Source organism: Cyprinodon tularosa, unplaced genomic scaffold (genome assembly GCF_016077235.1).
Source record: "Cyprinodon tularosa strain WSP-4 unplaced genomic scaffold, ASM1607723v1 ctg135, whole genome shotgun sequence".
Taxonomy (NCBI): domain Eukaryota; kingdom Metazoa; phylum Chordata; class Actinopteri; order Cyprinodontiformes; family Cyprinodontidae; genus Cyprinodon; species Cyprinodon tularosa.
The window spans coordinates 1,062,360-1,089,725 of record NW_024038168.1 but is presented as its reverse complement, the minus strand read 5'-3'; the positions used below and the strand labels follow the sequence as shown (position 1 = coordinate 1,089,725).

Below are 27,366 nucleotides of genomic sequence, written 5' to 3'. Positions count from 1 at the left end.
CCTCTGGACATTCCTCCTCTAATGAAAGGCAACGATTTAATTGCAAGCACTGTTATTTCTGCCATTTAAGTCAGAGTCCACATCACCTGGGAAGATTTGAGGGGGTTCAGAGAAAGAAGCGAGACGATGGAGGCGTCTGTCAGACCAGACATCCTCTCTCCAAGGCAAAACAAATGCATTTAGCCAGAATGTAGTTAGAAATTGGAGTACTGGAAAATGCTGGAATCTGTGGCCTGTGCTTTTGGTTGGATTAACCCTTTACTGGGACAGATGGCTCCATCCCCCTGCCGAGCTAACAAACCCCAGTCAGCTTGTCGACCCTCTCTGCATATGTTTCCGTCTTTCACAAATAAAAAAAAGAGGAAAAGGTTCGGCTGGCTTGCCCAGACCATCACAGTGGATAGATCTGTTTGTTTGTCTTTAGGAATATAAAGGCAGTCCGCTGTCCTTTGCTGTCGTATTTGTTAGTAAGCATGCAGTTTCTTGAAAAGGATCCAGAAGGACGTGCCTCTGTATCTTCTTGGAAAATATGGACTCGGTTGGCCTGCCTTCATGAGTGGCTTGTTGATTGTGTGGATTTAAAGAAAAGATTGATTTGTCAGTTTGTGCACAGCTTCTGGTCTGAGGCCAGATTTATCCGGCTATCATCTGTTGTTCCAGGATTTTATCCATGAGTTAAAGCTAAAATATTCATAAATGTTGTACTTGTTCACATTCTATCTTTTTCAACCCAATGTTTTAATGCATTTTATTACTTTTTTTCTGTAATTAACCAACAGTAAGCAGCAGTAAAGGTGGTTTGTTTTTTTTTATTACTTTTTACATTTAATTTTCCTAGCTGGACTTCTTGTTTAGCCTCCTGTACTGTTAAAGGTAATCCTGTGCAGCTGGCTGTATGGAAAGGTCATTGCTGAATCCCCCCCAAAGCACGATCCTGAAACCACTTTATTCCACCATGGAGAATTTGAGTATTTGAGTGCTATTGCTTAACATCACAATGACGATATATCTATTAGAAGTGACTGTTAATTTACAGGAACTACTTTTACTCACAACGTATTAAATTATCACTCAGAAGTTAGAGTATTTGACAACACAGTAGTAAACTTTGGAGTCGACTTGAACATTCCTAACGTCCACATTCATGATGGCTGCTACGCACATCAGCAGTAGTTCTCACTTTGACTGTAATGGGTCCTCAATTACTTTTATTCAGTCATACACTTTTATGCAGAGTACAACAGCTTTCTTTATAGTTTTGTTTTAACAAGACAGGGCAGGTTTATTTGTATAGCACAATTCTTCGTCCCTGTAGTGGCTATATATGAACAATAGAGAATACCATCCAACAGCAGCCTCAGAGGTTTGTTTGACCACAAACAGCATTATTAGGACCAAGGAACTAGGGTTGTCCAGGTTGGATATTAATATCAGGAATCAGTCCAATATCAGCCAAATCTGAATATATCGGCCTGCCGCTAAATCGCGGATATTTGAAAATCTATAGAAATACTTTGCTTCCACCTTGGGTTAAAGTTTATGTAGCTCTTTGGTAAATAGAATAGAATAAAAAAAAAACTTTATTGTTCCACAATAGGGAAACTCTGGTGTTTACAGCAGCTAAAAGATTATAGAAAAAATAGTCACACAAATGTGGACCTTAGAAAAAATGTATAAAAATAAAATAATAGTGAAAAGTTAAAAGATAAACACTAAAATACTGCACTGTAAAGTGTTTGCACAATGTAAAAACTGTGCAACTGGAGAATAAATAACCAATATACAGCTATGGACATTTTTACAATAATGGATATTTGAAAATAGCAGCAACATCAGAGATGTGCAAAATGACAGCAGCATGTTATTTAACTGACTGAGGTAGAAACTGTGCAAAATCAGCATGAATGTAACAACTTATTGGGGTTGGTTATAGAGTCTTACAGCTGCTTGGAGGAAGGATCTGTGATGAGGCTTCCTGGTGCATTTAGGGTGCAGCAGTCTGTTGCTGAAGGAGCTGTGCAGTTCTGCAACAGCTTCATGCATGGAGTTGAAAACATTATCCAACAGAGAAGTTGGATAGGAATAGGAAATGGGTCGGTGTTCTCATTCCTGATGTTTGTCGACTATTGTTCTCTGTTTCAGTATTATCAATTGAACCAACCTCTTCTATCATTCCACTCTGTAAAATTAGTTTTAAATCTTTTATTACTTCTGAAATCATATCTGGATAATGTTAGTATCAGTCAATACTAAAAGCTGCAATATCACTATTGTATTGGAAATGAAAAGTTGCATTGGGACATCTCTAGAAGGAACACAGTGGACTGGTCAGGTTGGGGAAATGTTCAAAGAAAAGTTTTAACCTTTCAATAGTTCTAAGCTCAAACTATTACCACAATATGTACAAATCTGTAGCAATCCTTTTGTAATTTGATGTTAATTGCCCAAATGTTCTCTATGCATGTGACTGAGCTTGGGCTGTGTAGCAAAGAGGATGACTGTGTCCTGAAATGGAAGTTGGTAGAAATCTACCCTGAAAGCGTCTGCAGCTGAAATCACCGGGAAGATGGGTTTTACCAAGAATTGATGTAGGTTGACTTAATACAAGTATTTATAAAGCAAAGTTACATTTCAGATATTTTTTTTGTCAAATGTTTTAAAAGTAATTTATCATTTCCCTTCCATTTTACACATCCCACTTTGTGAGTATCACTTAAATTGACACTGAGACAAAATTTAAAAAATTCTTTACGGTTTGGGTTACTCTTCCAACCGTCTTATTTCATCCGGAGAGACTCCTGTTACCCTTATATAAACATAAGAAAGAAGAAGGGATGGGTTTAGATTGTAACTTCTCTTTAAATGTGGTGCTCTTTTCTCTAAAAATGTCAAATATGTGCAAATAGTATCCAGCGATACTGGGGTTTGTTCAAAATTCACCAAAATCCAGGAAATTTGCCCTGAAACAAATGCAACTGGACCTTTTCAGCATCATGGTAAACTTTAATGGGAATAATTTATAATATTTAGGTACTAGAAAGCCTGTAATTCAAGGCTGTACTACTAAAAATTACAAGCAGAGCAGCGATTTTATTGTTTTTTCAACAGAAAGCCTAACTTTGTAAATAAATTCCTCAGAAGCATATATATGGTCGGGATGGTAGCATTAATGATGCGAGTGCTTCTGCACAGCAGCAATGACCAGATGCAGTTTTTGGAGGAACACCAAAGCGATTGAACTTCAAAAAAATTGTGATTGGCTTGGATTAAAAAAAAAAAAAGTTGCATAATTGAATCGCCATCAGTAAGGCTTTTTTTCTAATGTCAATCTCCAGTGTTTTTCTAGCTAGCAGCTATGCCTTGTCCTACTTTTTTGAACGTAACCAACAGTTAATATGAGAAACTCAACTTTGGCAGTGGATAAACTATTATTCTTTAAAAAAATAACAACTTTTATGTGTATCATTGTGATTCACTACAATATTTTACATGTTATTTATAATTTATTGTTTATGATTAATGGAAATGCAAATTTTATTTCTAAATAAACAATTTTAGTCTTTATAATAAGGGTATGCTAAATCAATGGATGAATGCTGACTGGAGCAATGCAGCAGAGGATAAGGAAAGAAGTAGTTTTGATTATAGTTAAAAGAGAAGGATCTTACCCGAGTGTCACATTTATTTTCACACTGTCTCTCACTGTCATCAGCATATTTGGGGATAATCATTGTAGTATTCTGGTGTGTTTAAGCCATAACGACTTATGGCTGCTCAGTTTGTCTTGTGTGAAGCTGCACAGAAGAAAAAAAAATGGATTGGAATTAACCAAACTCACCTGATTCCTTTGGCCTCTTCCTCATCCTGGTATAAGCTTCCTAAGCTCTAAACCACTGTAAGCCAACAAATCCAGATTGGTTTACTAAACGGCAAATTACCGTAGATTTTAAATACCTTTAAACAAAACAAAAAGGCAACAGTAACTACTGCTAAAATTATGACGTAGTAATTTTTTATTTTTTGCACACAGTGAATCACAAAAAATGTGATGCCTAATAAATTTAACTGCGGTTTTATAGCTCCTATTATGCAGAGCCCTTTAATTGTTCAGCTTCCTATATGGGGAGTAAAACTGCATTCTTTATAACAATCATCACTTCAATGCTAGTGTGTACTGAACCACAGTTGAAATCACTCAAAAAAATGAAAATTGGGCTTTGGTTATAATCATTTTCACAATAATGTTGCAATTACATTCAGTTTGTGATAATAGTAAAATGAATAAACTGGTGAAGGTCAGAACAGAAACCAGCTGAAGAAGCAGAAGGCTCATAGAGGCGGATCAGAAACTGACTAAAGTGGTCTGTTGGGGTTTTTTCTGCATTATTGTTTGAAAACCAAAAAAACAAAAGTAATTGTGGACTTAAAGGAATTACAAAGACAAAAAGACCTTAATGACTGAAGGTGGAATAGCTGCAGATAGTGATGGGGAGCTGTTCTCCTGAGAGTTTAAACCAAGCTGTCCAGATAATGGCTTGCACACTGACATTATAGAATAAAACACTAAAGCCCTGGTTTTTATTTTAACTTACAGCCTCTCTTATGCTTTACAAATCATCAATATAATAGTTTCAGTTTGGTTTGTTCTAATATTATTTAGAAACAAATAAGTTAGAAACAAATCATTTGAAATAAATGTCTTCCCTGTCCGACCTGAATGCCAGCAGCTTTGTGATAACAGCCGACTCTATTAATAGAACAATTATGATGATGAATTATGGTCAAACACGTTGATGTTGTGCCACTGTTTACACACGGTTATGATCGCTTCAATATTTTAAAAATTACCCAATCTTATTCTCCAACACATTTCATTTCTTTATTCTTTGTTTATAGTTGCTGATGTTTGAGTTTTCTGTATAATTGTACGAGTTAAACCTTTTGAAGAATAACGGTATCTTTGGTCCAGTGAATGGTTTATTAAGTACTTAATTAAGATGATGGAAATAATCTAAAACCATCAAACCTTTGTTTTTTTCCCCTCCAGATTGGTTTAAAACACAAAGCTTACAATGTCTTCCTGGAGACCAAATATTTTGGCTCTATCTTTCAGAACTGATGAGCATCTTTTGAATTTCTCTGCACTCTACAAATTGTATACATATGATATGAAGCAGTAAGCTTATTATTCAAAGCACATTCAGCTTTTTTCTCGAAAAAATGCAAAATCCTTGGAAAATAGCATTCCATTTGGGTTATTTTGTGTATTCTAGTTGGGTGGGCTGCATTACAAAGATCATTTAAAGTAAGATATTTTTTCTCTAACTGAAGGTCACAAATGCATATCTATTGGTTTATGTTAAATGTACTAGTGTCAGTGCATAAGAACATTTGTTAGTAACCTCCTGGGAAAGCTATATATTTATTTGTCAGATAAAGTATTATAAAATGATTACAACGATTATGGAGTTTAAAGTTTGCTTTCTGTTATTGACTAGCTTGCTTAGTGTCATTGAAAACGCAGTCCCTTTGTGTTTTCTGTAAGTGTATGAGACTTAACCTTGACTTTGAAATTTCCAAAAGGCTTTTAGCATTTCCAGTTTCAGCATCTTCACCAAAGGAGATGAAAGGATTTAACTGAGAAATTTTGCTGCGTTTCAATCAGCCGTCTCATCGTTGGCTAAAAGTCTCTTAGGGTTAAAAGGAGAATAGCGAGAACCGCCACACATTGCTGGAAATATATATTCTCTTTTTTAAATATCTGTTTTCATCTTTGCACTTCCATACCTTGTTTTTCATTCAAAATAGTTAACTTTGACTCTCCTTCACTCGGTAACAGCATTAACACTTTAAAGAGTTACGAGAACATTCCAGGTGTCTGACTGAATGTTTGACCAGTAAAGGTCAATCTACCTGAAAATCAAAAATTGCACTTTAAATCATAACATCATGGATCATACAGACTTAAAATTTTAATCACAATATATTATAATGAAGGTAGATTTGTGTTTTAAAAGATTTAAAAACTCTTCTATCTCTTTTGCAGTACATCTACCATGATTTCCATGATAATAAAACATGTCCGCTTTTAAAAAATCTTTGTTTCGCCGGCCAAACTGGGTAGTAGCGCTGCAAAAAATGTGTCAAACTCTGTGTTCTGTTTTTTTTTTATCATTTAATTGCAGCTTTTATTCATTATTTAATTCCAGCTTTTATTTATAATTTAATGGAACAAGCTTTGAATGATTATTCCAGAACATTAATCCTAACCATACTAGTTTTTTCAAGTAAGGAAACATCAGTTTTTTTTATTATTATTATTAAAAGAAAACTCAATGGTACCTCAAAAATGTTCTTTATATAATCAAGAAAATCAACAGTATAGCCCATTCGTAGTAAAACACTAATTGACAACTGTAGACAATTGACAACTCTTGTAGTTTGAGCTGATAGATCCAAAATGGAAACTTGAAGCTCAACTACGAAACGATGATGTTCAAACACAAAAACACAGTTTCCTTTGCTGTGGCAGTTTAAGGGAGCTTGCAGTCACTGATCTTAACATTTGAAATCCTCATCAGCTAATGTATGTAGCCATTTATCTGAATTAAACACATAGAGAAACTACATAAAATACCTTTAAGGACGTAAATGATTTCAATGAATATTGGTGAAAGAACAAGGATTTTGTATTGGATTCCAGATTTGAGGTCCTGTTGTAATAAAAAGCCTTAAATTCTTTCAACTGAGACATTGTTGGTTTATTTATTGCCACTCGTATTGTTCACACATCCAATGTTGAACTGAGACGTTTCAAAATAGCGGAAGGGTGTCAGATGAATAAAACCATTCCTGTAACTTGCTGTGCTTTAAGAAATCTTTAGAAATGGTCATTTCTGTGAAAATATTGCAGAAAGAACAATATAATGAAAATTGAATGTGCCACTGGGTCTTCCGTGTCATTTCATCAACCATGCAAAAGATATTCATAGGGGATTACTAGTGAGTTGTTGGCCATTGATGATTCATGCAGACTAAAGGCCTCTGTAAGCTTTGCATCTTCACTGTGACTGAAAATAACGACACCTTGCAATTACACATAGCAATTTTTGGTCATTTTCCCTGGATCTTTATTTCAGCTGTGAAGTTAAACTGGTTCACTTTCCTCTACTGAAATCAAGCCATCTGTGAGGCTCAGAGGAGCTTTAGGAAAACTAAACAGCACAATGAAACTGGATCTGCTGAAGATGTCAAGCAAGACATCTCTTCAGCTCGGGGCAAAAAGGCCCAAATTGTGTAAAAATCGTTGACACTAGCATTGTCGTGTGGAAGGAATTAAATGTAGGTCACAGCTAAACTGCAAGGCCAAGCCTCGGGGATATGGTCGCTCAGGGTGCTCGGTTGCTTTGGGGGGAATGCAAGTGTTTGGAATAAACAGATTTTTCACACGAGTATTTTTAGAAGCTGGCTTATGCCTAAGTGGAGGCATGCACCTTCTTTTAAAGTCTCCAGTGTTACAGTGGCTGATTTTTAAAGCAATATCAAGGACAGATTAATTTCTCGTTCCTTTTTTTAAATCTTTTGCTTTTGTATCACTATATTTTCTAAAGGAGTTGCACGTCACCGTGCAAGGATAAATATTACCCATCTTGGCCTGTCATGCCACTAGAGATCCACACCCTTAAAATAGGCTGCTATCAATTAAATATAGATGAGTGGCTGGATGTGTCTGCTATTTGGTGTTGGTTTGTAGCCTGAATGAGGAAGAGTAAGAGAAGAAGACGGTAGTAAAATCAAAAGCTCTTTTAACAGGTTTTGGCTGATTAGGTTTTTAATTGTGAATTGTAAAGAAAGGATATTTCAATTTTTGGAATGAAAATTTGAATGAGATAAAACATACCGTTTTATCCCCCAGTCAATTGATTTTACTGTAATTTAGCCTTAGGATGACAAAGAACTTGAAACATGCAGCCAGAGCCAGATCAACGCATGTTCATATTGGGATGGTCTAGTCAAAGAACAGAGCTAAAGCCTGTTGGGAATTTACAGAGGGATACTCTATGCTTAGTTTTATTAATCTAAAATTTTTTGCCAAAAAGGCGTAAATTTATTATTTTTTTAAAAGCTTTTAGGGACAGCCCTAAGAACTGATGGCTGTAAGTGCAAATTCTGTCAAAGGAACTCATGTTCAATTTAATATAAAGGCATTACACACTTTTTAGAGCATTGTTTGCATAATTATAACTTCTCAAATAATGCACAACATTGTCTTTATCACATAGAATTAAGGTAGATCTCTGTAGGCTTTTAACTTTTGCAAGGAACAGTCACAATGCTGAAACAAACTCCAACATGTGCTGCTGTCTATGATCCAAACTGTCAATCACTGGAGCATTTGCTGGGTCATTTTTAGTAAAAATTATGGGAAGACCTCATGAAAGAGACAATTAAAGGCTGATCCCTTGTAAGCTGGTTAACGGAGAAGGCAAACTGAGACCGCCAAGGTCAGTGCGAGGATTGTGACCGAAGGCTGTCTGATGTATTGATCGTGGTTTGAAAGGTGTAACTGGATGCTCTCTGAAGTTGGTGAAAGATCCTCTGTGGCGGAAAAAACGTTTAAATTGGTGCTTAGTTCAGAGTTACACTGAAGCAATAGTTGCAATTATCAAAAATCACCTGGAAAAGGTGACCTGGTATCAATTTTGTGTATCTTTTAAGTTCTTCCCTGGTTAAGGAAGTGTTTGAATGGAGCTTTACATTCTCCAGATTTCCTGAAGCACAGCAAATCTATTTTATTTCCTAATCGGCATGAATGAAACACTATAGCCGGGCATACACTGTGTAATATTTTCCAGTTATAGAACGCAGCTACAGCTCAAACTGTTCAACGAAACCGCAGGGTTTAAAAGTTCTCCGCTGACAATGCATGTTCTCACACTGTGCAGCCTGATGCTCTGATGCAATCTTACAACGGCCGACTGAATTTCTAACACGTTTCATTTTCTCCCGACCTTATGGGAGGTGGTCGTAAGAGGCTAATCGGCCCATGTTACCCCCTGTATACTACACACCGCATGATAAGGCTGAAACCCGGCCCATCCAAAAGTTTCTCACACGACTGGAGAATCGGCCGTAGAAGGGCATAAAATTGTACAGTGTACGCCCGGCTTTAGGGAAATCCACCATTAGTCAGGTATGTAGGAGAAGGGATGCAAGTAAAAGTTGCAAGATGGTGGCCCTCATTGACTGGACTTGGGAAGCCACAGTCTAAAGCATCTGATATAATATTCAGACTTATTCTTTTACTGAAACAAAATCTGGACAGAGGTTAAAGACACTTATCCTTTGCAAGGCCCTCTTGTCCATCATTTGGAATGGATAGTTATGTTCTTTATTGTGTCTGCAGCAACCTTTGTCCTGCATAATGATTTAGCAGTCCCTTAAAATATACTGAATCTTTATAACTAGCGTGATGTTATCCGTAAACAAATGATCAGGCTTTCCTTAATGGGCGTACGCAATGCTGTGTGTTAACAGTTAAAAAATCAGAAGCCTAAGAATACAACCTTGAGGTACCCCCTTTACTCATTGTGATTAAGTTTAGCATGTCTATTCCCTGATATTGTTACCGCTTGCAGAATGCATCAAGTACTATTAATATGTTCAAAATACAGAGATAAACGGAGAACGAATGAATGACATTTCTTCATATTGTGGAAGTTTGCAGGTCCTGATGTCAGCAATAAAGCAACTACCAACATTAACCATATGACTGGGTTTGATAAGACTACCCTGATATTTTACACTATACATCACTAAAGAGCACTTCATACTTTCTCATAAATAATATGATGGATGCTATGGTCTTTTATGATGGCAGCTGTTTGAATGTTACACAGCAACATCCCTATGTCTGTATTAGAAACATCACTGTTCAAATGAACCGACATTGCTTCTGAAAAGGTTTTGATTATAAAAGTTGGTAAAATCCTATCAAAAGACAGCTCTTATAGTACTTGAAATGGTAAAAGTTAGTACAGCTAAGTAAGGAGCTTCTATTGTCCTGAAAAACCTTGTTTCTTTTTCCTATTTTTAAATTTAGAAATGACCAGGGCTGAAATAATTATTTATACAACCGTCAACTAATTTAGTAATGTATTGGAGTATAGAGACCCTTAAACATGTCTTTAGCTGACAGAGCAACCCACTTAGCGCAGTAATTGTACCAGAATTGTAAGAATATATATATATATATATATATATATATATATATATATATATATATATATATATATATATATATATATATATATATATATAATTGTTTTGAATTTAAGGTAAACAAAAGCTTTTTTGTTCATCAGTACGCTCCATCCAGAACTCCTAAATAGGAAAAGTTGTAGTTTCACCTGTTTTGATTCTGTATTCCAATTATTAAACAATAAATTGAAAAAAATTATATTCAACTGATCAATTAATTAGCAAAATAATCCTTAATTGTATCCCTAAAAAGGAAAATTTTTTGGTTTTGGTTTTACTACTTCATGGTGAATCCAAATCTGGCATCAATTTAATGACTTATGTACATTCTAGCTAAAGTGGGGGAAAAACACAGTGATTTGGGCATCATTCTGGTGCTCCCAGCAGTTTTATCTTCTTTTTCATCTGCTATTTTATTGATTCAAATGTTTTTTGTGAATAGATGTTGTGCAGCACACTGTTTTAATGAGCTTACAATCTTGAGAAGGTCTTATAGAGATACCTAGACCTAGAAAGAGAATGTGGTTGCTTATTTAATAACACAGATTAATCATAATGCTACTCAGTCAGTATGTATTGCGATTACTCTTTTTAAACACTAATAAGACCAGACATTCTATATGCATTTAACCAAATAGCCACCAGAGTTTTCATGCTTTTTTTTCATCAGCCTGCTCTAAACCTCAGTTTGGGTGTTCATGAACATTTCTTTGTTCCTATTTGATTTTATTTCTGCACATTTTCATCTCTAGTTGAAAGAAAACATCACCGTCAGCACGACTTGATAGCTTATTCCCATGGTGCATTCACTGTTTTGGGAAAAAAGCCACTTTGGAGAGGAGATTCTAACTCTACGGTCATCTGTTGGGGCAAATCCAGCTATTAATTATATAATGGGATTCCCCAGCCAGTTTCTTGATGTATCTCTAGTAATTTATCATAATTGGTACACTCTGATTGTCCTTATTGGAGTCCAGATTTATCTCAACTACAAAGTCTTTGGTAAATATTCAATATAAAAGACTTAAGCCACCCGAAGCTGATGGAATTAAGATATTCAATTTAATTCAGTTCAATTCTATTCTTTATTAATCCCAAAGGAAAATTCAGTGAAGTTAAGTGATAAATTTGTTCTGTAATAAAAATATAGGAGCTGCAGTGAGGCTTTTTAACTAGAAGCTGCGCAAACATCCACATGGAGTCAAGTATCCAGATGACGTCCTTAAACAAACACAAAGGTCCAGTTTAAAGTTTAATTTTTTTTATTTTCACCTGAAAAATAAATGTCAAAAGACAAACATCTGTTCTCCTTATAATTTTCCTCCTGTTTGCTGCCGCTTAACCTTTTTATATTGGCTTGTTAAACACTATGGACAGTTTCTCTGATCATTAGATTATCTTTGTTTATGCTCGGGCCCTGCAGCCTGATTGGGGTCGTCTTGAATGTAGAAATGTAGATGAAAAGTTGCACTCACCTATGCATCGCTTTTACATGTTTCCTGTTTTTGCCTCTCAAGCTTTAAGAAATATTTATAAATAGCAGCTGTCATGAAGACGTTTCTGAAGTACTGCAGTCTGTTCAGCAGCTCCTGTGGCCTGAAAAGCGATGTAAGGCAGCCAGTGATGTTCTATAACCCTTGACAGTGACTGACGGTGAACATCAACTAGTATTTACCATCTAAAAGTGTTGTATTGGTGTCACCTCTCTGGTTGTAGATCAGCTCCTCCCCTTCTAACATCCTGGTGTTAAAATGTGCCTCATTCCTTTTATGTTGTTTTTTCCCCATCTGGTTAATGGCAACAAACATGGTTCATCTCTGCATACGAGTAGAAATGCAGGGCAGCGTTCAGCACATGCCCTTTGCTTTTCAGGCAGAGGTGTTGAACTTTATTTGTTCTCCACAGCATGAGTCAAATCGGGTCACCATAGGGGCCACGCAGTGTAGGCGGCGAGGATTTAACTCTATCTTTCCTGGTGACCAGTCCTCTATTTTTAAATGAAAATTGAAAGTTACCTCGTTACTATGTTCAACATGATGTTTGCATAACTCCCTAAAAATACGTGTGATCGGTGTTTCAATTAATTTGCTTAATGAGGGGAAAAATGCAACATGGACTAATCATTCCCTGTTTTACAATTGTATTCCTTAAACAAGCTGGTACTAGTTGTTCTTAGCAGGGTTGGCCCAGCAGCAGTTCAATCTGCTGCAGAGATTTTCATTTTTTAAGCACAGCAGTGTCAAATTCTGAGTGTTTAAGCATGCTTAATTGGTGTGCTTTAAAACGATGACAAGTTCACTAAATGCTAATTTCTGACTTCCTCTAACAACGGTTATTGTTGTTTTGGTCGGCACCGAGTAGAGACGCACCAACCAGAGATTTTTATTTTCTGTTTATAGTTGATATGATAAAGGACTAAGCTTGTGGTACCAATTTAATGTAACCTTTTTTCCTATTTATCTGCAAGTGTACATTTCCTACAGGCAATGATTCTCTCTGTCATTGAAAAAAGAAATTCAACAGTAATATCCTGGTGTTTGTGTAACAGTATTATTGTGTAAATATAATCAAATAAAATATACAATTTTTTTCTTTACCTTTCCAACAAGACATAGTATTGCTCCATAGTTTTGTTAATATACATCAAAATGATGAGAATTGACCATATCCTCTTAACTATTTATAGCAGGACCACTTTAGTGTGAAAGGAAACTTTTTTTTGCAAGCTTTACAATTAGTAATAAATCTCAATGATGCGTGATAGGCTGCGTCAATCATCTGCAGGCATTGAGCAGATGAATGCATATATGATATATCACCATAGTCCAGCACAGTTAAAAAAGTGGATGCCACCAACCGTTTTTTTACATTAAAAGAAAAGTACAGCTTATTTCGAAAGTAAAAACCCAATTTTAGTCTCAACTTTCTCACTAGACAGTGAACATGAGGCTTAAATGATAGGTGGTCATCAATGACAATAATACCAAGATACTTATAAGTTGAAACAATCTGTATTTCACGACCATCAAGAGTAACCACTGAAGGAAAATTCAGTGGCCTGTTCCGACGGTCTGTGAAAAGCATACATTTAGTTTTGTCTGCATTGAGCACAAGTTTCAACTGTAGCAAAGTATTTTGGACCACATTAAAAGCATTCTGTAAGTGTGCAATGGCTTGTTTAAGAGAAGGTGCACAGCAGTAAATAACTGTATCATCTGCATAAAAATGAAAATTTGCATCAGACACATGCCGATTAAGATAATTTATATAAATAGTAAATAAAAGAGGGCCTAATACAGAGCCTTGTGGAACCCCTTTAAAGATTGGTAAAATAGCAGATTGAACATCATGCTTAATGCACTGAGCTCTGTCACTAAGATAGTTTGAAAACCAAGAGACAGTTTTCTTTGAAAACCCTTATTTAAGAAGCCTAATCTTTAGAACATCATGATCAACCGTGTCAGACGCTTTTGACAAATCAATAAAAAGTGATGCACAGTGCTGCTTCTTGTCACGAGCAACAGAGATATCATTTATCACCTTAATTGCAGCTGTGATGGTACTATGTTTTTTTCTAAAGCCTGACTGAACTGGGGATAAAATCTCCTGGGCGTGCAAGAAGTCTTTCATCTGATCACTCACCAGGGATTCAAGCATTTTGGCCAAAACAGACAAATTAGAAATTGGTCTATAATTATTTAAATTTGACGGGTCACCCCCTTTCAGTAATGGACAAACAAATGCAGATTTCCAGATTTTGGGAATAGTGTCTAACTTGATATTTCAGAGGACAAGGGTCTCCTTTACCATGTTGTGTTAGATGGCTAAATACTTTATTGGCATATACAGCTGAAATCTGATGTTCACTGCATACATTTTCTTCACTCTGTTAAACTTAACTTTTCTGTTTTAAGCCGGGCATACACTTTGTGATTTTTTTTTTCAATAGTTATTTTAATAGCACGCAGCTGCAGCTCACACTGTACTACAGGACTGTACAGTGTGAGTTCACAGCTCACGATGCATGTGCGGCCCAACGCTGTGATGCAATGTACCTGCTCACTGCACATCTAAAAACCATGTCGGGCTCCGCTCCACAGTGAGATGGTGCTACTCGGACTCGTCTAACAGAATGAACTTCATTTCACTCGCACCCCTGCCATGCTTCTGTGTTTTCATCTGAGAGGAACAAGAAGAAGAAAAGTCCTTGTGTAACCACTGATCGATTTGCCCACAACGGCCGACTGAATTTCAAACATCTTTGATTTACTACTTACCTCACGTTTGCTGATTGGGAGATGGTCGTGAGAGGCTGATCGCCCCTCCTTACTCCCTGTACACTACACGACGCACGATCAGGCTGAAAGTCAGCCCGATCGGAAAATTATTGGACGACTGGAAAGCCGGCAAAAAAAATCGTGTAATAGTCAGGATTTTTCAAATTTTATAATCAATTCTCATAAGTTGTTGTCAAATTGCTGTTAACAGTCTGACAATAGTTTGCTGCCATTTTTAGCCCATTCTCCCAGAGAAAACGGGAGACTCGTTCATAAAAACTTCATGGACACAAAAATGGAATCAGAAATGTGCATTTGCCATTTTCCAGGCAAATGACTTGGTTTATGAAATATAAAGTTGGTGTGAAAATGTAGAGTTCATTATGCCAACTCTGACCCATGTGTAGTCCATAAGCAATGATCTGAGATCTCTGTACTGAGAGAGACCGAGCTGCCGGTGTTCTGTCAGAATAGCATTACATTGTTCTAATATGCATGCGTGCACAAGAGCAACACAGAATTATTCCCACATTGATTTTTAGCAGCAGTGTACCGAACATGCAAGTTTAGAAAATCAGCTTTGATTATACTGTTATTTCTTTGATGTAGAAATTGACAGAAGTGATTGAAGTTTCAGGGATGTTGAGAGAGGAAGTCTCTATAGCTTAAACCATATTAGTCAATATTCATTTAAAATTTAATTTAAAATTTTATTCAAAAAGTTACTTTAGTAGTAAAAAAAACTTGGTTGCAGGAATGTTACTTTTGTTAGATATTGTTTTCATGTTTAAAATCATAGAAAACATTGGCTGTGGTTGTTATTGTGACTCTGAATTCATTTAAGTTACATAAAAACTAATGGTATGCCGATCTGACAGCTTATGTTGTTCTGACAGCACCAGACCCACATTCATCTCTGTTCGTTGCTTGGTTTTGTTGTGTGCGTTAAAAATTAGGATTTGTTTTTTTGCTTACCTTAGCACACTTTTAGTAGAGATCCTACGAGTCCCTTATAAATAAGACCCTTGTTGTTTGTAGGCCACCTTTACCACCTTAGCTTTGTTTATACATTTCTTTTCTGAGGCCTAAATCCTGGCTTTGTCGTTACCATTTCAGCATTCTGGCCTTTTTACTCGAGCACCTTTGATTAATTTGGCGCTGTGATTGTGGTCATTATCTTTTTTGGAAGATCAATTTCTTCTCAAGCTGTAATTTCATGGCTGATGTCTTCAGATGTTGCTTGAATATTATCTTATTTCTTATGATGCGACCTAACTTGTGAATTGTACTAGTCCCTCGTGTAAAAGAAACCCTCTCAAGATGTTGACTGCTTGTACTTGGAATAATTGAAATGTATTGATCTCACACTGGAGAAATGAACTCTCTGCATTAAACCCAGTCCCGTGGGGAGTAGTGGGGCTGCCATTGTGCGGCGCCCAGGGAGTAGTGTGGGGTTAAGGGTCTTGCTTAGGGACCCAGATTGCAGGCTTTTGGGTTCGAAACGGGTATTTGCAACCTTCTCAGAGCACAAGCGCACTGCTCTAACACTAGGGCAACACTCCGCCTTTTGCTCCAAATGTAACCAAGGAGATTACATCCAAATATCCACTTTTATTTTCTTCAGGATGTGTGAACTGTAATCTGTTTTTTTTATGCAGGTTTTATGGTGATGAATTTCTAATATGTAATCTTTCAGTCCACTAGTACACTAGTTCCACTGTTGGTATTGTAATTTACCAGTTCAGCCAACATATTCAGAAGATGTTTAGCTTTTTTCTGGGGTTTTTCTGCACATTTAACAAAGAAAAATAAATAATGCTTAATTTTCTTGGACACAGTATCTGTTTTCTGATCCATCAGTCACCACCCTTGAGTCAAGAATATTAGTGTGATAACTGGAATCAAACAATCACTAGATATTTCTGGTTTTGTTTTAGCTTTTAAAAACCTTTCTTTTATTTTTCCGTGTGGCCAAAACACCATCCGTAAACTGTTGAATATTAAGACGTACCCTACGTATGCATAAGACGTAGTAATAAGAAAGATGTTTAATCCTTTTCAAAAACCCCAACTATGAACTTGCAGAAGGAAATTAGGTTTAAAGGGATGAAAAGGTATGGAAAACCTTGGCATATTTTACTTCCTACTGAAACGTAGGAAGGCTACACATAATTTAGTGTGCATGTAGCTGATTCACAATTCGGAAAAGGTTAAATCAGAAAACCAGCTTATTCCGGATAAAATCATCACTGGGGTCATTCTGGCTTTCTTTTTTCTTTCCGTCTCCGTTTCCTCTCATCCCTTGCTTTAATTATGTGCATTTTATTTACTGTTCCTTCTCTGAAATAGATCAGACCTATGCGAAGCTTCATATTTTTGTATTTTTACAGAACACCTATGAGCTAGAGTTCATTTAGAGCAATACCGATCAGTAAAAACTCAGAAACGTTTTGTCTTAGCATTGTGTACAAACATATATTATTAAGCAGATAGCTCAGTTTTCCCCATTATCAGCCTATTTCTAGGCAAGGCAAGGCAAATTCATTGGTATAGCACAATTCAGTACAAAGATATTGCAAAGTGCTTTACATGATTAAAATATTTGAAAATAAAACAGAATCAATGCAAGTAGGAAAAATAAAAAAATAAAAAAATGCAGGAAAAAAAAGAACATTAAAGTGTTCACTAGTTCACTAGTGTTCACAATGCCAGCAAATGATGTATATGATCTCAAAAATCTTCGATGGATTCATTATTTGTGCCAATAGCAGAAAATAACTTTTGGGATTGGCATTATTATGTTTTCTAGAGTCAATATAAAGTGTAATATTCACTAAATTAATCTGATCTCTTCTAGCAGAACTTTCAAGCAATCGTCCCTCTTCTTTTTATACACAGCTTGGTCAAAAGGAGCTTTTGTGTTGAGGTTTTAGTGAATGAATTCAGCCTTTGGTGATAACAGAGTGGTAGGCATGGGTTCAAGCCAAGGTTCTGCTTTTCTGTCCCCTTTTATATACTGGTCACAGTTAGACTTCCTATTTGGTTTTCTAAGAGAAGTATCTAGATAGAGTTCAATCAATAGCGGCCGTTTGGTAGGAAAATAAGCTGACAGTCGGCAGAAGACGCTTAAAGGTGAACTAAATTTAAACTCCTGTGATGCACATGCAAATGAAATGCACTCCCTTAATACGACAGCTTGGGGATCCAGTTGATGCTGGTCAAGATTACTTTGTGCAAAGAAAATGATGGGCATTAGACACAGACCGCACTCTTTGTTGCATGCTGGGGTGAATGTGACGCTCTACTGTTGAAGATGGGATGTACACGCCTGTGATTTATCACCATTGTCACAGAGCGTGGCGGCAGAGGGAGCCTTTCCCCCATATTACCTCACATCTATTTTTACCTGCTTATTGCTTATCAGAGACGACGTAATCATGGGAGACAGAAAGAGAGAGGCATGAAATAAAAGACACTGTCTGGATTGAGTTATTCATTGGGATTCTGATCATAAAAATGTGTAGAAAATGTATAGAAATCAATTCTAAACCTGATTGAGGAATATGTAAAAGAAGAATGGAATCCTTTCTTTGCCGTTGTTATGCTGCCCAACTAGCAGCCATTTAAAGCACTGAATGAATCTCACAGCCGACGCGCCACATCAAAGATAAACCGGCTCACACAAGGAGAATCACAGTCCTGCTTTCTATTTCAATTTTAGGCAAGACTGAAAAAAATCATCTTTTCCCAGCTAACCAGATCTGCTGCTCTTTGTTCATTTTGCTGCTCTTTCATCAACATCAATGTTGCTGTTGATAATTTGGTGTAACTTTCAGGCTGCCGTTATCAGCACAGCTCAGAGCATGAAATAGTTTTTTTTTTTTCTACTTATTATTAGATAGCCTAAAATATATCAGTTTCACCTGATTATATGAGGATATGTAAGCATTTAAACCACTTTTTTCAGGCATTCATAGCTTACACAAACTTTTCTAATATTAAAGTTAGGGATATACAGAAATGCTGCCTTCTGGGAAGAGGCTTTGCAGCATTTGATGCAGGTTCTGCAACAGCTTCATCCCCACCGCCATCAGACTGATGAACTGTTGAGAAAACTCTAAATCATGTTATAACTCTGCATCACACTGATAACACTGAACCAAAAATACTGCATATTTGCACGATATATATTAAAGCTCTGAACTTCCATATCAATGCATTTTTTGCACCATGTTTTTTCTCCCACAGTGTTTACATTTGATCACTGCTGCACTTTATGGAATATAAATGTTCATTTACTGCCTGGAAAGCTGTACTAAACAAAATTTCGTTTTGTATACCATCCATGTATAAAAAATGACAGTAAAAGTTGTCTAAGTTGTAGGGAGAGTCTGTGGTCGAAACCGAAGCAATACAATGAGGAAACCAAGAAAAAACAAAAAGAAAACAATTGAAATGAATTTTGTCAACTATTAGAACCAAAGCATTTTTGGCTATGATTAATGCTAACCCAAACTAAAATACTATCTACCACTGACATTGTCTTGTCTTGTCAAAGACGTCCGCCACAGAGTGAGCACGTTCTGTATCAGTTTCCTTTTCTGTGTCTCATTCTTCTCATATTCAAAATGGTGACGGAGACGTTTGGATTTCTATGGCATAATGTTTGTGCCACTGACTTGAGTGTGCAGTGAGACCCGATATGCAGCATTTAAAATCACACATCTTTACTCACAACATGTCTGCCTCATGCTGAACTGTGCTTTCTGTGTCCTGGCTGTGCTTTTTGCTCCTGATCCTTTTTCCTCGTGCTCGTTATGCTGTTGTCACATCATCACAAGTTTCGGCCATGTTGTTTCCGTGTTAAATGTCTGTGGCTGAAAACCGAAATTGCACTTTTGAGTAGTTCTCTGCCAAAAAATGTTTCAGTAGCCAAATTTTTTATTTTTTTTTAAACAGTGTCCCGTTTGACAATGTGGCTATAAGAGTAATTGTCTTGATGCCAAAAAGAGCCCAACAGATTTACTTTTACAAGTGGAGCAGTACGGCTATCGCCATAGTGTTCTGCTTTATTTATGCATACAAAATTGCTTTATTATAATTATGCAGGGAGTTTTACAGATTATATGGACACTGCAATGTAGGTAGAACAGGAAAGGTAAAACTGAAAAAAAAGGAGAAAAGATGAAAGAAAAGGGAAATAAAAGGGAGATAATGATAAAACATTTTCAGTCTGCTTCATCACCTGAAAAGAGATGTAAAAAGAACAGCACAACCAAAAGACATGGTACGAGATATACAATAAAGTAACACCTAGATATTATTGCTGAAATATAAGTAGTATTATTTAATCAGACATGTATTCTGTGTTACCTGAAGATAAGAATGTGGCCAAACTTACGTTGCCTCCCTAATAATAGCTGCCAGTTTAGTATATCAAATCAAAAAATAAATATATATATATATATATATATATATATATATATATATATATATATATTTTTTTTTTTTAGGTGATTTCAAAGAATTCATATTTTGATTAGATCTTTTTTAGCGATTTGTGCAGTTAGCACAGGTAACATGCAGCTGTATATATTCCACAGAGTGTTAGTACTTGGTACTTGGTTGGTACCACTACGGTCATATTGCTTTTTCTGTGTTTCCATTATTAAGGTTTTTATTGAATCAGAATCAGAATCGGGTTTATTGCCACTGTTAGTGAAGGAGTTCACAACTAGGAATTTTTTATGGTACAATCGTGCAGCATGAAACATATATGAAATAGGTAAATAAAATTATAAAAATCTCTAAAAACACTGGGGTATAAGGCATGCAAAAAATATACTAATATATACACTTAGGAGGTGTATATATTATTATATATACAACTTAGACAGGTTCTGTTTTTATTACCTGCTTGATTTCTGTTCCAAATGTAAAAAACATAAGTCTGATTGTTGACGGTGATAGCATCATTGGTCATAATTAGTCTTAAGGATTATCATCTTCAGCCTTTTACATAATCTATATGGGGTTTTATTGTGTATATGAACACTGTTATAGCCAGATAGCTTTCGGTAGCATTAGCTTTAGGCCAGGGAAGTTTATTTATACAGCAAATTTTATGGCAACACGATTTAAAGTGCTGTAGGCCCTACATGAATATCCAGGAAGAAATGTAAGAAAAGTGCATTGAAGTGATATTAAGGTAATTGAATAATTAATGAACTTTAATAATTCAGTAGAACAGAAATGAAATATTATAATGATTATTAATTAGGACATTATAAGACAAAGAAATAAAGATGGATTGCAAGCTTTAATAATATTTAGATGGTAAAGTTGAAGGTCATTTTAGAACAATATGTTTTTAATCTTAATTAGAAGAAACTTTGAATTTTCTCTTAGTTTATTCTAGATAAGTGGAGCATGTTTGGTTCTGGTCTGGGCAGTTGATTCACCGACAACAAGTCTGTTATATATTTATTGCTCAACCATTCAGAGACTTATAGACAACAGAAATATTTTAGTTTATTCTCTGGTATACAGGGAGCCAGTGTAAAGATTTTAGAACTGGGATGAGGTGCTCCACTTTCTAAGTTTTTTGTGAGGACGCAGGCAGCTGCATTCTGGATCATCTGCAGCTCTCTGATTGACTTTCTAGGCAAACCTTTGAATACTTCACTGTAGTAATCAATTCTACAAGATATGAACACATGAATAAGATCTTACTGAGACATTATTCCTTTAATCCTAGAGATGTTCTTTAGGTGATGGAGGAGGACTTTGTTACTGTTTCTGAGCCACTGAAGGTTCAGGTCTGAGTCAATAACTACACCCAGATTTCAAACCTTTCTAACTATTAACCTTGCATTATTTCAGCTCATATCCTTTTGTTTGACACCACTCTCCTGCACATATCCAGGGTGTGTCATCCAGCTGTGCTCAGCCTCATCCAGAACTCCTTGATTCTGAGTCTTACAGCCACCATAAACAGAGCAGCATTCTAAGCTTTTGCATTTGCAACACTGCAAAAACTAGAACTTTGAAAAGTGGAGCAATCTTGCCCTTAAAGATACCTGAATGCTTCACTCTCACTCTTGATTTTTTGCAGACTGATTGAACATAACATTTTTTGTATAAACAACTTATATATTTTACAAATCCTAATTTGAGATCTTAACCTTTTTTTTCCAAATGTAGTTTTTAGTTGTTTTTTTTTTTTAGAAATGTTTCTTCCTGTGTGTTGCAGCTCTGCTAAAGGAATTAGTGTTAATATGCTGTGACTAGCTATAGGATACATCAATGCTAAATTAGGTCCAATAACTTCTTTTTTGTTTCTGATTGGACATCCAGGTACTACCCGCTCCCCGCGTGAAGGAGAGGTTCCTGGGGTGGATTATAACTTCCTGTCTGTAGAGGACTTCCTCGAGTTGGAGAAGAGTGGAACCCTGCTGGAAATTGGAACATATGACGGTAAACTGGAGCAGCTTATTTTCTATATCCACTGTTAGACAAATGGCAAGGATTTAGCTTAATGTGGGTGGAAATAGTTAAACTTAGAGGCAAAAACTATCGGCTTTTTAATTCTTTTAGGTAAGAAGTTATGAATACATGACCTCCAATAGTTGAAATATACACTGTAGCTACTTGGCAAAATGTATTGAAATAAACCAGGCCAGCAGCCAATCACAGACAGATCTCGTCCATCAATCAGATTGGTTATTATGAATAATGCATTTAATTGGTGTAACATCACCAATCCAAATGTGCAAATTAAAATTCTGACCCATTTGACAGAATTTATAAAATTAAGTTGTAGGATGAGTGAAATAAATGTTTTGATTTTTTTTGCCAAATCATTTTTGTTCAAGCACACAAACATGGTTACTTTCATTGTGCATTTTAGGTAATATTTCTATTTAGTTCTGTAAGCATAGCAATTAATGTTTACGTTTTGTTTTTTTTGTTTTTTTTTTTAAGGTGGACTCCGTTAAAACGGCTCACAGTCTCAGTCTAGGCTATTGTCTTATTTCCTTATAGCACATATCTGTCCTTAGTTTTTAACCAAAGGAACCTCTGTAGTGCATATATAGAACACATTTTTTAAATTGTTCACTGTTTAAAAATAGATCTACATAAAAAAACAAATACAAATTCAGAGCTCTTTGTTGTACAAATCATCGTTCAATTTGAGGTATGTAAAGCTATCCAACTAGGGATGAGTACCTAATTCAGCAGCTTTAAATTTATTAATATAATTCAGTCGGTACCACAGAGTACCCATTCATGTAAAATAAAACTATAATAATCTGCTGGTGCCTACTTCCAGCTGTCTATGGGTGAGAAGCGGGGTAAACCATGGAAGGGTCACCAGTCCATCGCTGGGCAACACAGAGCCAAACAGGACAAACAACCATTCATGCACACACTCACACCTAAGGAGAATTTAGAGAAGCCATTTAACCTAACAGTCATGTTTTTGGACTGTGCGAGGAAGCCGGAGTACCAGGAGAGAACCCATGGATGCACAGGGACAACATGCAAACTCCATTCAGAAAGATTATTTTTCACTTAGTTGTTATAGATAACTTTTAACCTTAGTAATCATATTCAGAATTCAGTACAAGTGTGAGTTCTTTCTAGAAGCAGTTTTCATAAGGTGTATGTCTAAATGTGCGTTTTCTCTCCTGGTGCTTTGGTTTCCTTGCCTAGTTTACCTGTTGGGTTATATCGCCACCCTAAACTGGCCTGAAAATTTTTACTGTATTATGCAGGGCATACACTGTACGATATTTTCAACTATGGTACTCAGCTACAGCTCAAACTGTATGATGAAACGGCAGTTTTAAAAGTTCACAGCTCACGATGTATGTTCTCACACCGTACGGCCTGACGCTCTGATGTAATCCAACTGCTCATACTGCACGTCCAAAAACCACGTCGGACACGCGCAGCCACAATAGTGCTAGTCAGACTCGTAAATCTGGAAGAAGAGGAACTCTCTTGTTTGCACATGCGCAGTGCTTGAGGTTCTGGTAAATCGGCTCGTAGATGCTCATAACTTTGCTTCAACAGCAGGATTTGCTCACTAACACCTAACAACGGCCAACTGAATTTCAAACATGTTTGATTTTCTCCCAACCTTACAATTCCTGATCGGGAGGTTGTCATGAGAGGTGGATCGCCCCTTGTCGACCCCTGTATACTGCACAACGCACAATGAGACTGAAATTTGGCCTGTTCGAAAATATCTCTCACGACTAGAGAATCGGCCCGAAAATGGTGAAAAATCGTACAACGTACACCCGGCCTTAATCAGGCAGCAAAGGTTCAGGAAGAAAGCTTGGTTCTGGATTTGTTTTTTTACTTTATGTTTCAATGTCTGTGTTGTATTTTATTTCAACAAACTAAATTGAAATCTTTTTTTCAAGCTGTTGTTATTGAGAATTATCTTGTGGAATATTTATTAGTTCTTGTTTAGCCTCTGACCCAAAGACTCATAACTATAACCTCCAACCCTTTATCTTGTTGTCTCTCTGCTCTTGCGTGGTTCCCCAGGTAACTATTATGGGACGCCCAAGCCGCCGGTGCAGCCCCCCATCGGGAAAGTGATCAACACCAGCGGTAGTGGTGGTGATGCCCTGCTGTCAGACGGGCTCAGCGGTAGCCTGCCGGGCTCGCAGAACTCCACTCCCCGACGAGCCAAGTCCTACAATGACATGCAAAATGCTGGAATAGGGCTTACAGATAACCAACTGGAGGACGACGAGGACCTCCCTGACATGAACAGCAGCTTTACAGGTAGCTAAAGATGAGACAGACTTAGCTTTCCAAAATAAGAAAAGGTTCTTGCTGTGTTTGGTAGCGTGATTAGTTTTATTGGATGGCCTTAAATGTATTTAGATGCATCCAGATTTTACTACACAGGTTTGCAGCTACACCAAGTTTTGTCTTACAGTTCTACATTTGTTGATTTATTTATTTTTTTTCTTCAACTTTGACTCTGTTGGTCCAAAAAACCCAGTTTCTCCTAAAAAGGTTAAATTTTATAACTAGGCAATTGGAATAAAACTTAAAATGAAATATTTTTTACATCTTTACCTGTGGCTCAAAAAAAGTATATTTAAGAGGATATTTCTGAGTCTGTTTTAATTAATAATCATAAAGGATTGTGTTTTACGGTAGCAAAGATGACCTAGGTGGAGAAAAAGCCAGCGGTTTAATATCAAACACAGCTTTTGTGCTTATTCTGATTTATAGTAGTTAAAGAAAACAGAAAAAAAAATGTTTTTTGGTTTATTTCAAAAGAAAATTAAGGTTTCCATAGTTTAAAAAGAAAGACAACAATCCTTGACCAGTTAACCAATTTAAGAGAGCGTTACTGGCTTTGCTAACCAGCAACACAATCAGTATTTGCCGTCCTTTTCCTTTAAGATGTTGCATGATAACAGATCTGGATCTCAAAATGCTGCCTTTTAAAAGTGATGAGTATCATTTGAAATCTTTAAGGACTGGGAATCGTTGCTGTAAGCAGAGGAGTTGGCATACAGGAGGTCAGAGCTGTGGGACATTGGTCAGATGGTTTTAATGCTGAGAACCATCCGTTCTTCCAGGGAACACGTTGTTTCTCATGAAGAGCATGCTGGCCTGAATTCTGATGCTTTTCTGCAGCCAGACTGCAGAATAAACAAAGGTGTATCAGCAACATCCACAGATAAAGTTGGAAAGCCACCTGGAACCTTTTAAAACTGACTCCTGGTTCAGACAGCTTAGCGTTAGTGCTAATCAGCAGAGTTGGATCTCTGAATTTAAAAAGTGACATGATGATCAGTGTTATTGCTCAGATTTAGTGTGCTATTATCTTCAACTTGATAAAGGTTCCCAGGTGCTGGAGTGCTAGTTAACATAAATGAAAAACAGATGGGTCTGCACATTATCTGTGACTAATTTAAAAAAAAAAAATAATTGCGTTGTTGGCTATTATTTTACTATTTTAATATTACTCCAATAATGTATTTATTCTCTGTTGGATATAAAACCATCTTTATCAAGGAATCAACACTAAATCTGACCTTTTCATTTGTAATTGTCTTTTAAGAAATTCTAAATTTTGGGATCAATCTTCATTTAAACACAAAATTAATACCAGCCAAGGGTGGTGGTGAAAGCATACTTTTTTAACGTTAAGCTCTTAAAAAGTACTAAAGCATACTAAAGCTTAAAGGGGCTTTTGTATTTCTAGCTTAGTATTTAACTCTGCTAATAATATTCAGTAAAAAAAATGCAGTAAATGGCTTTAGAACTTTTATTTATAGGGATGGAAAATGGAGAAAAAAAAGCACAGAAATATTATCTTAAATAGTGATTCTAATGAACGGATATTTGTGTTGCATGTTAAACTAAAGCTCCCAGACATCGGTCCCAAAAAGAGGTCCATATATTCATTCTCTCTTTTGTTCAGCTTCACCTGGACATGCTAAGATGTTGTGAAGCTTCTTGTCTTCAGTAAAATGAAGAAATCTAATAAGCGATCTCTGAAAGTGCTTCTGACCACAACATGACACCAGGTGAAAGCTCTTGGATTGATTTAGATGCACATTTGATATATTTTGATTCAGGTTGTGGGGAGGATTGGCCACAGCGCCTACATTAGCTAATGAACATGTTAGCCACATTAGTAATCAGAACAAACTGAGCTCCAGAGAATTACTGAAGTTTGGTGGCTGGATGAGCAGTTCCTTTTAAAGGTTACCTCATGGGGGTAATGCAAGGGTGGTAACATCTGCAGCCCTACCTTAAAGGAATAGTACACCCAAAACATGATTAGCCTTCATTTTCTACTCACCCCCATGCTGAACAACACTCTGGAGTACTTTTTTGATATCTCAAATGCATCTGGAGATCTGGGAGGCTTCTTACTGTCTGCTGACATTCAAATAATGGAGGTCTATGGTGCCCGAGACAGAAAGGTCCATAAAAGTCCACAAAAAACTTGTCAATATTCCTCCATACTGCTCGTCCAATGTATTCCAAGTGTCCTGAGTGGTTAGCGTCCATAATTTACTTGAAACGAAGTCATTTAGAATGTTTTTAGAGCATAAACAGTAGTGTATAGGATTTCCTAAAAGCGCGCGCCTGCGCGTTCACGACGCTACGGAAACCGCGGCAGACCAAACCAGACGAAAGTGCGCATTCAGCGTCTGCTCTGCCGATACTGCAAGCGTAGAAGAAGAAATGTGCTGTTTACCTGCGCAAATAAAGAAACAACGAAAGAAAAATGTCTGAGGACTTCAGTGTTGAGGAAGAGCATGAGTTCTTTGCTGAGCTAAATGCGCACTTTCATCTGGTTTGGTCTGCCGTGGTTTCCGTAGACTCGTGAACGCGCTTTCAGGAAATCCTATACACTACTGTTTAGGCTCTAAAAACATTCTAAATGACTTCGTTTCGAGTAAATTATGGACGCTAACCACTCAGGACACTTGGAATACATTGGACGAGCAGTATGGAGGAATATTGAAACGTTATTTGTGGACTTTTATGGACCTTTCTGCCTCGGGCACCATAGACCTCAATTATTTGAATGTCAGCAGACAGCAAGAAGCCTCCCAGATCTCCAGATGCATTTGAGATATCAAAAAAGTACTCCAGAGTGTTGTTCAGCATGGGGGTGAGTAGAAAATGAAGGCTAATCATGTTTTGGGTGTACTATTCCTTTAACTATAAATACAAATCTGAACTTAGCAAGGGGGTTCGTTTAAAATTTCTGAAAAGTGTGGCATGCGTTTTTAGTTGTTACCTTACTTTGAATTCCCTAAATACAGTCCAC

The 27,366-nt window shown here is 36.6% G+C and overlaps 1 protein-coding gene across 7 annotated transcripts in view; it reads left to right on the top strand.

The window, feature by feature from the left end:
* magi1b (membrane associated guanylate kinase, WW and PDZ domain containing 1b) overlaps positions 1–27,366 on the top strand; it is a 182,531-nt gene that overhangs the window by 94,647 nt on the left and 60,518 nt on the right. For all 7 annotated transcript variants that reach the window (XM_038277888.1, XM_038277887.1, XM_038277884.1 and 4 more), the window contains exons 3-4: positions 21,894–22,013; positions 24,099–24,341. In XM_038277888.1, coding sequence (XP_038133816.1) covers positions 21,894–22,013; positions 24,099–24,341 — 363 coding nt within the window. The remainder of the gene's footprint in view (positions 1–21,893; positions 22,014–24,098; positions 24,342–27,366) is intronic.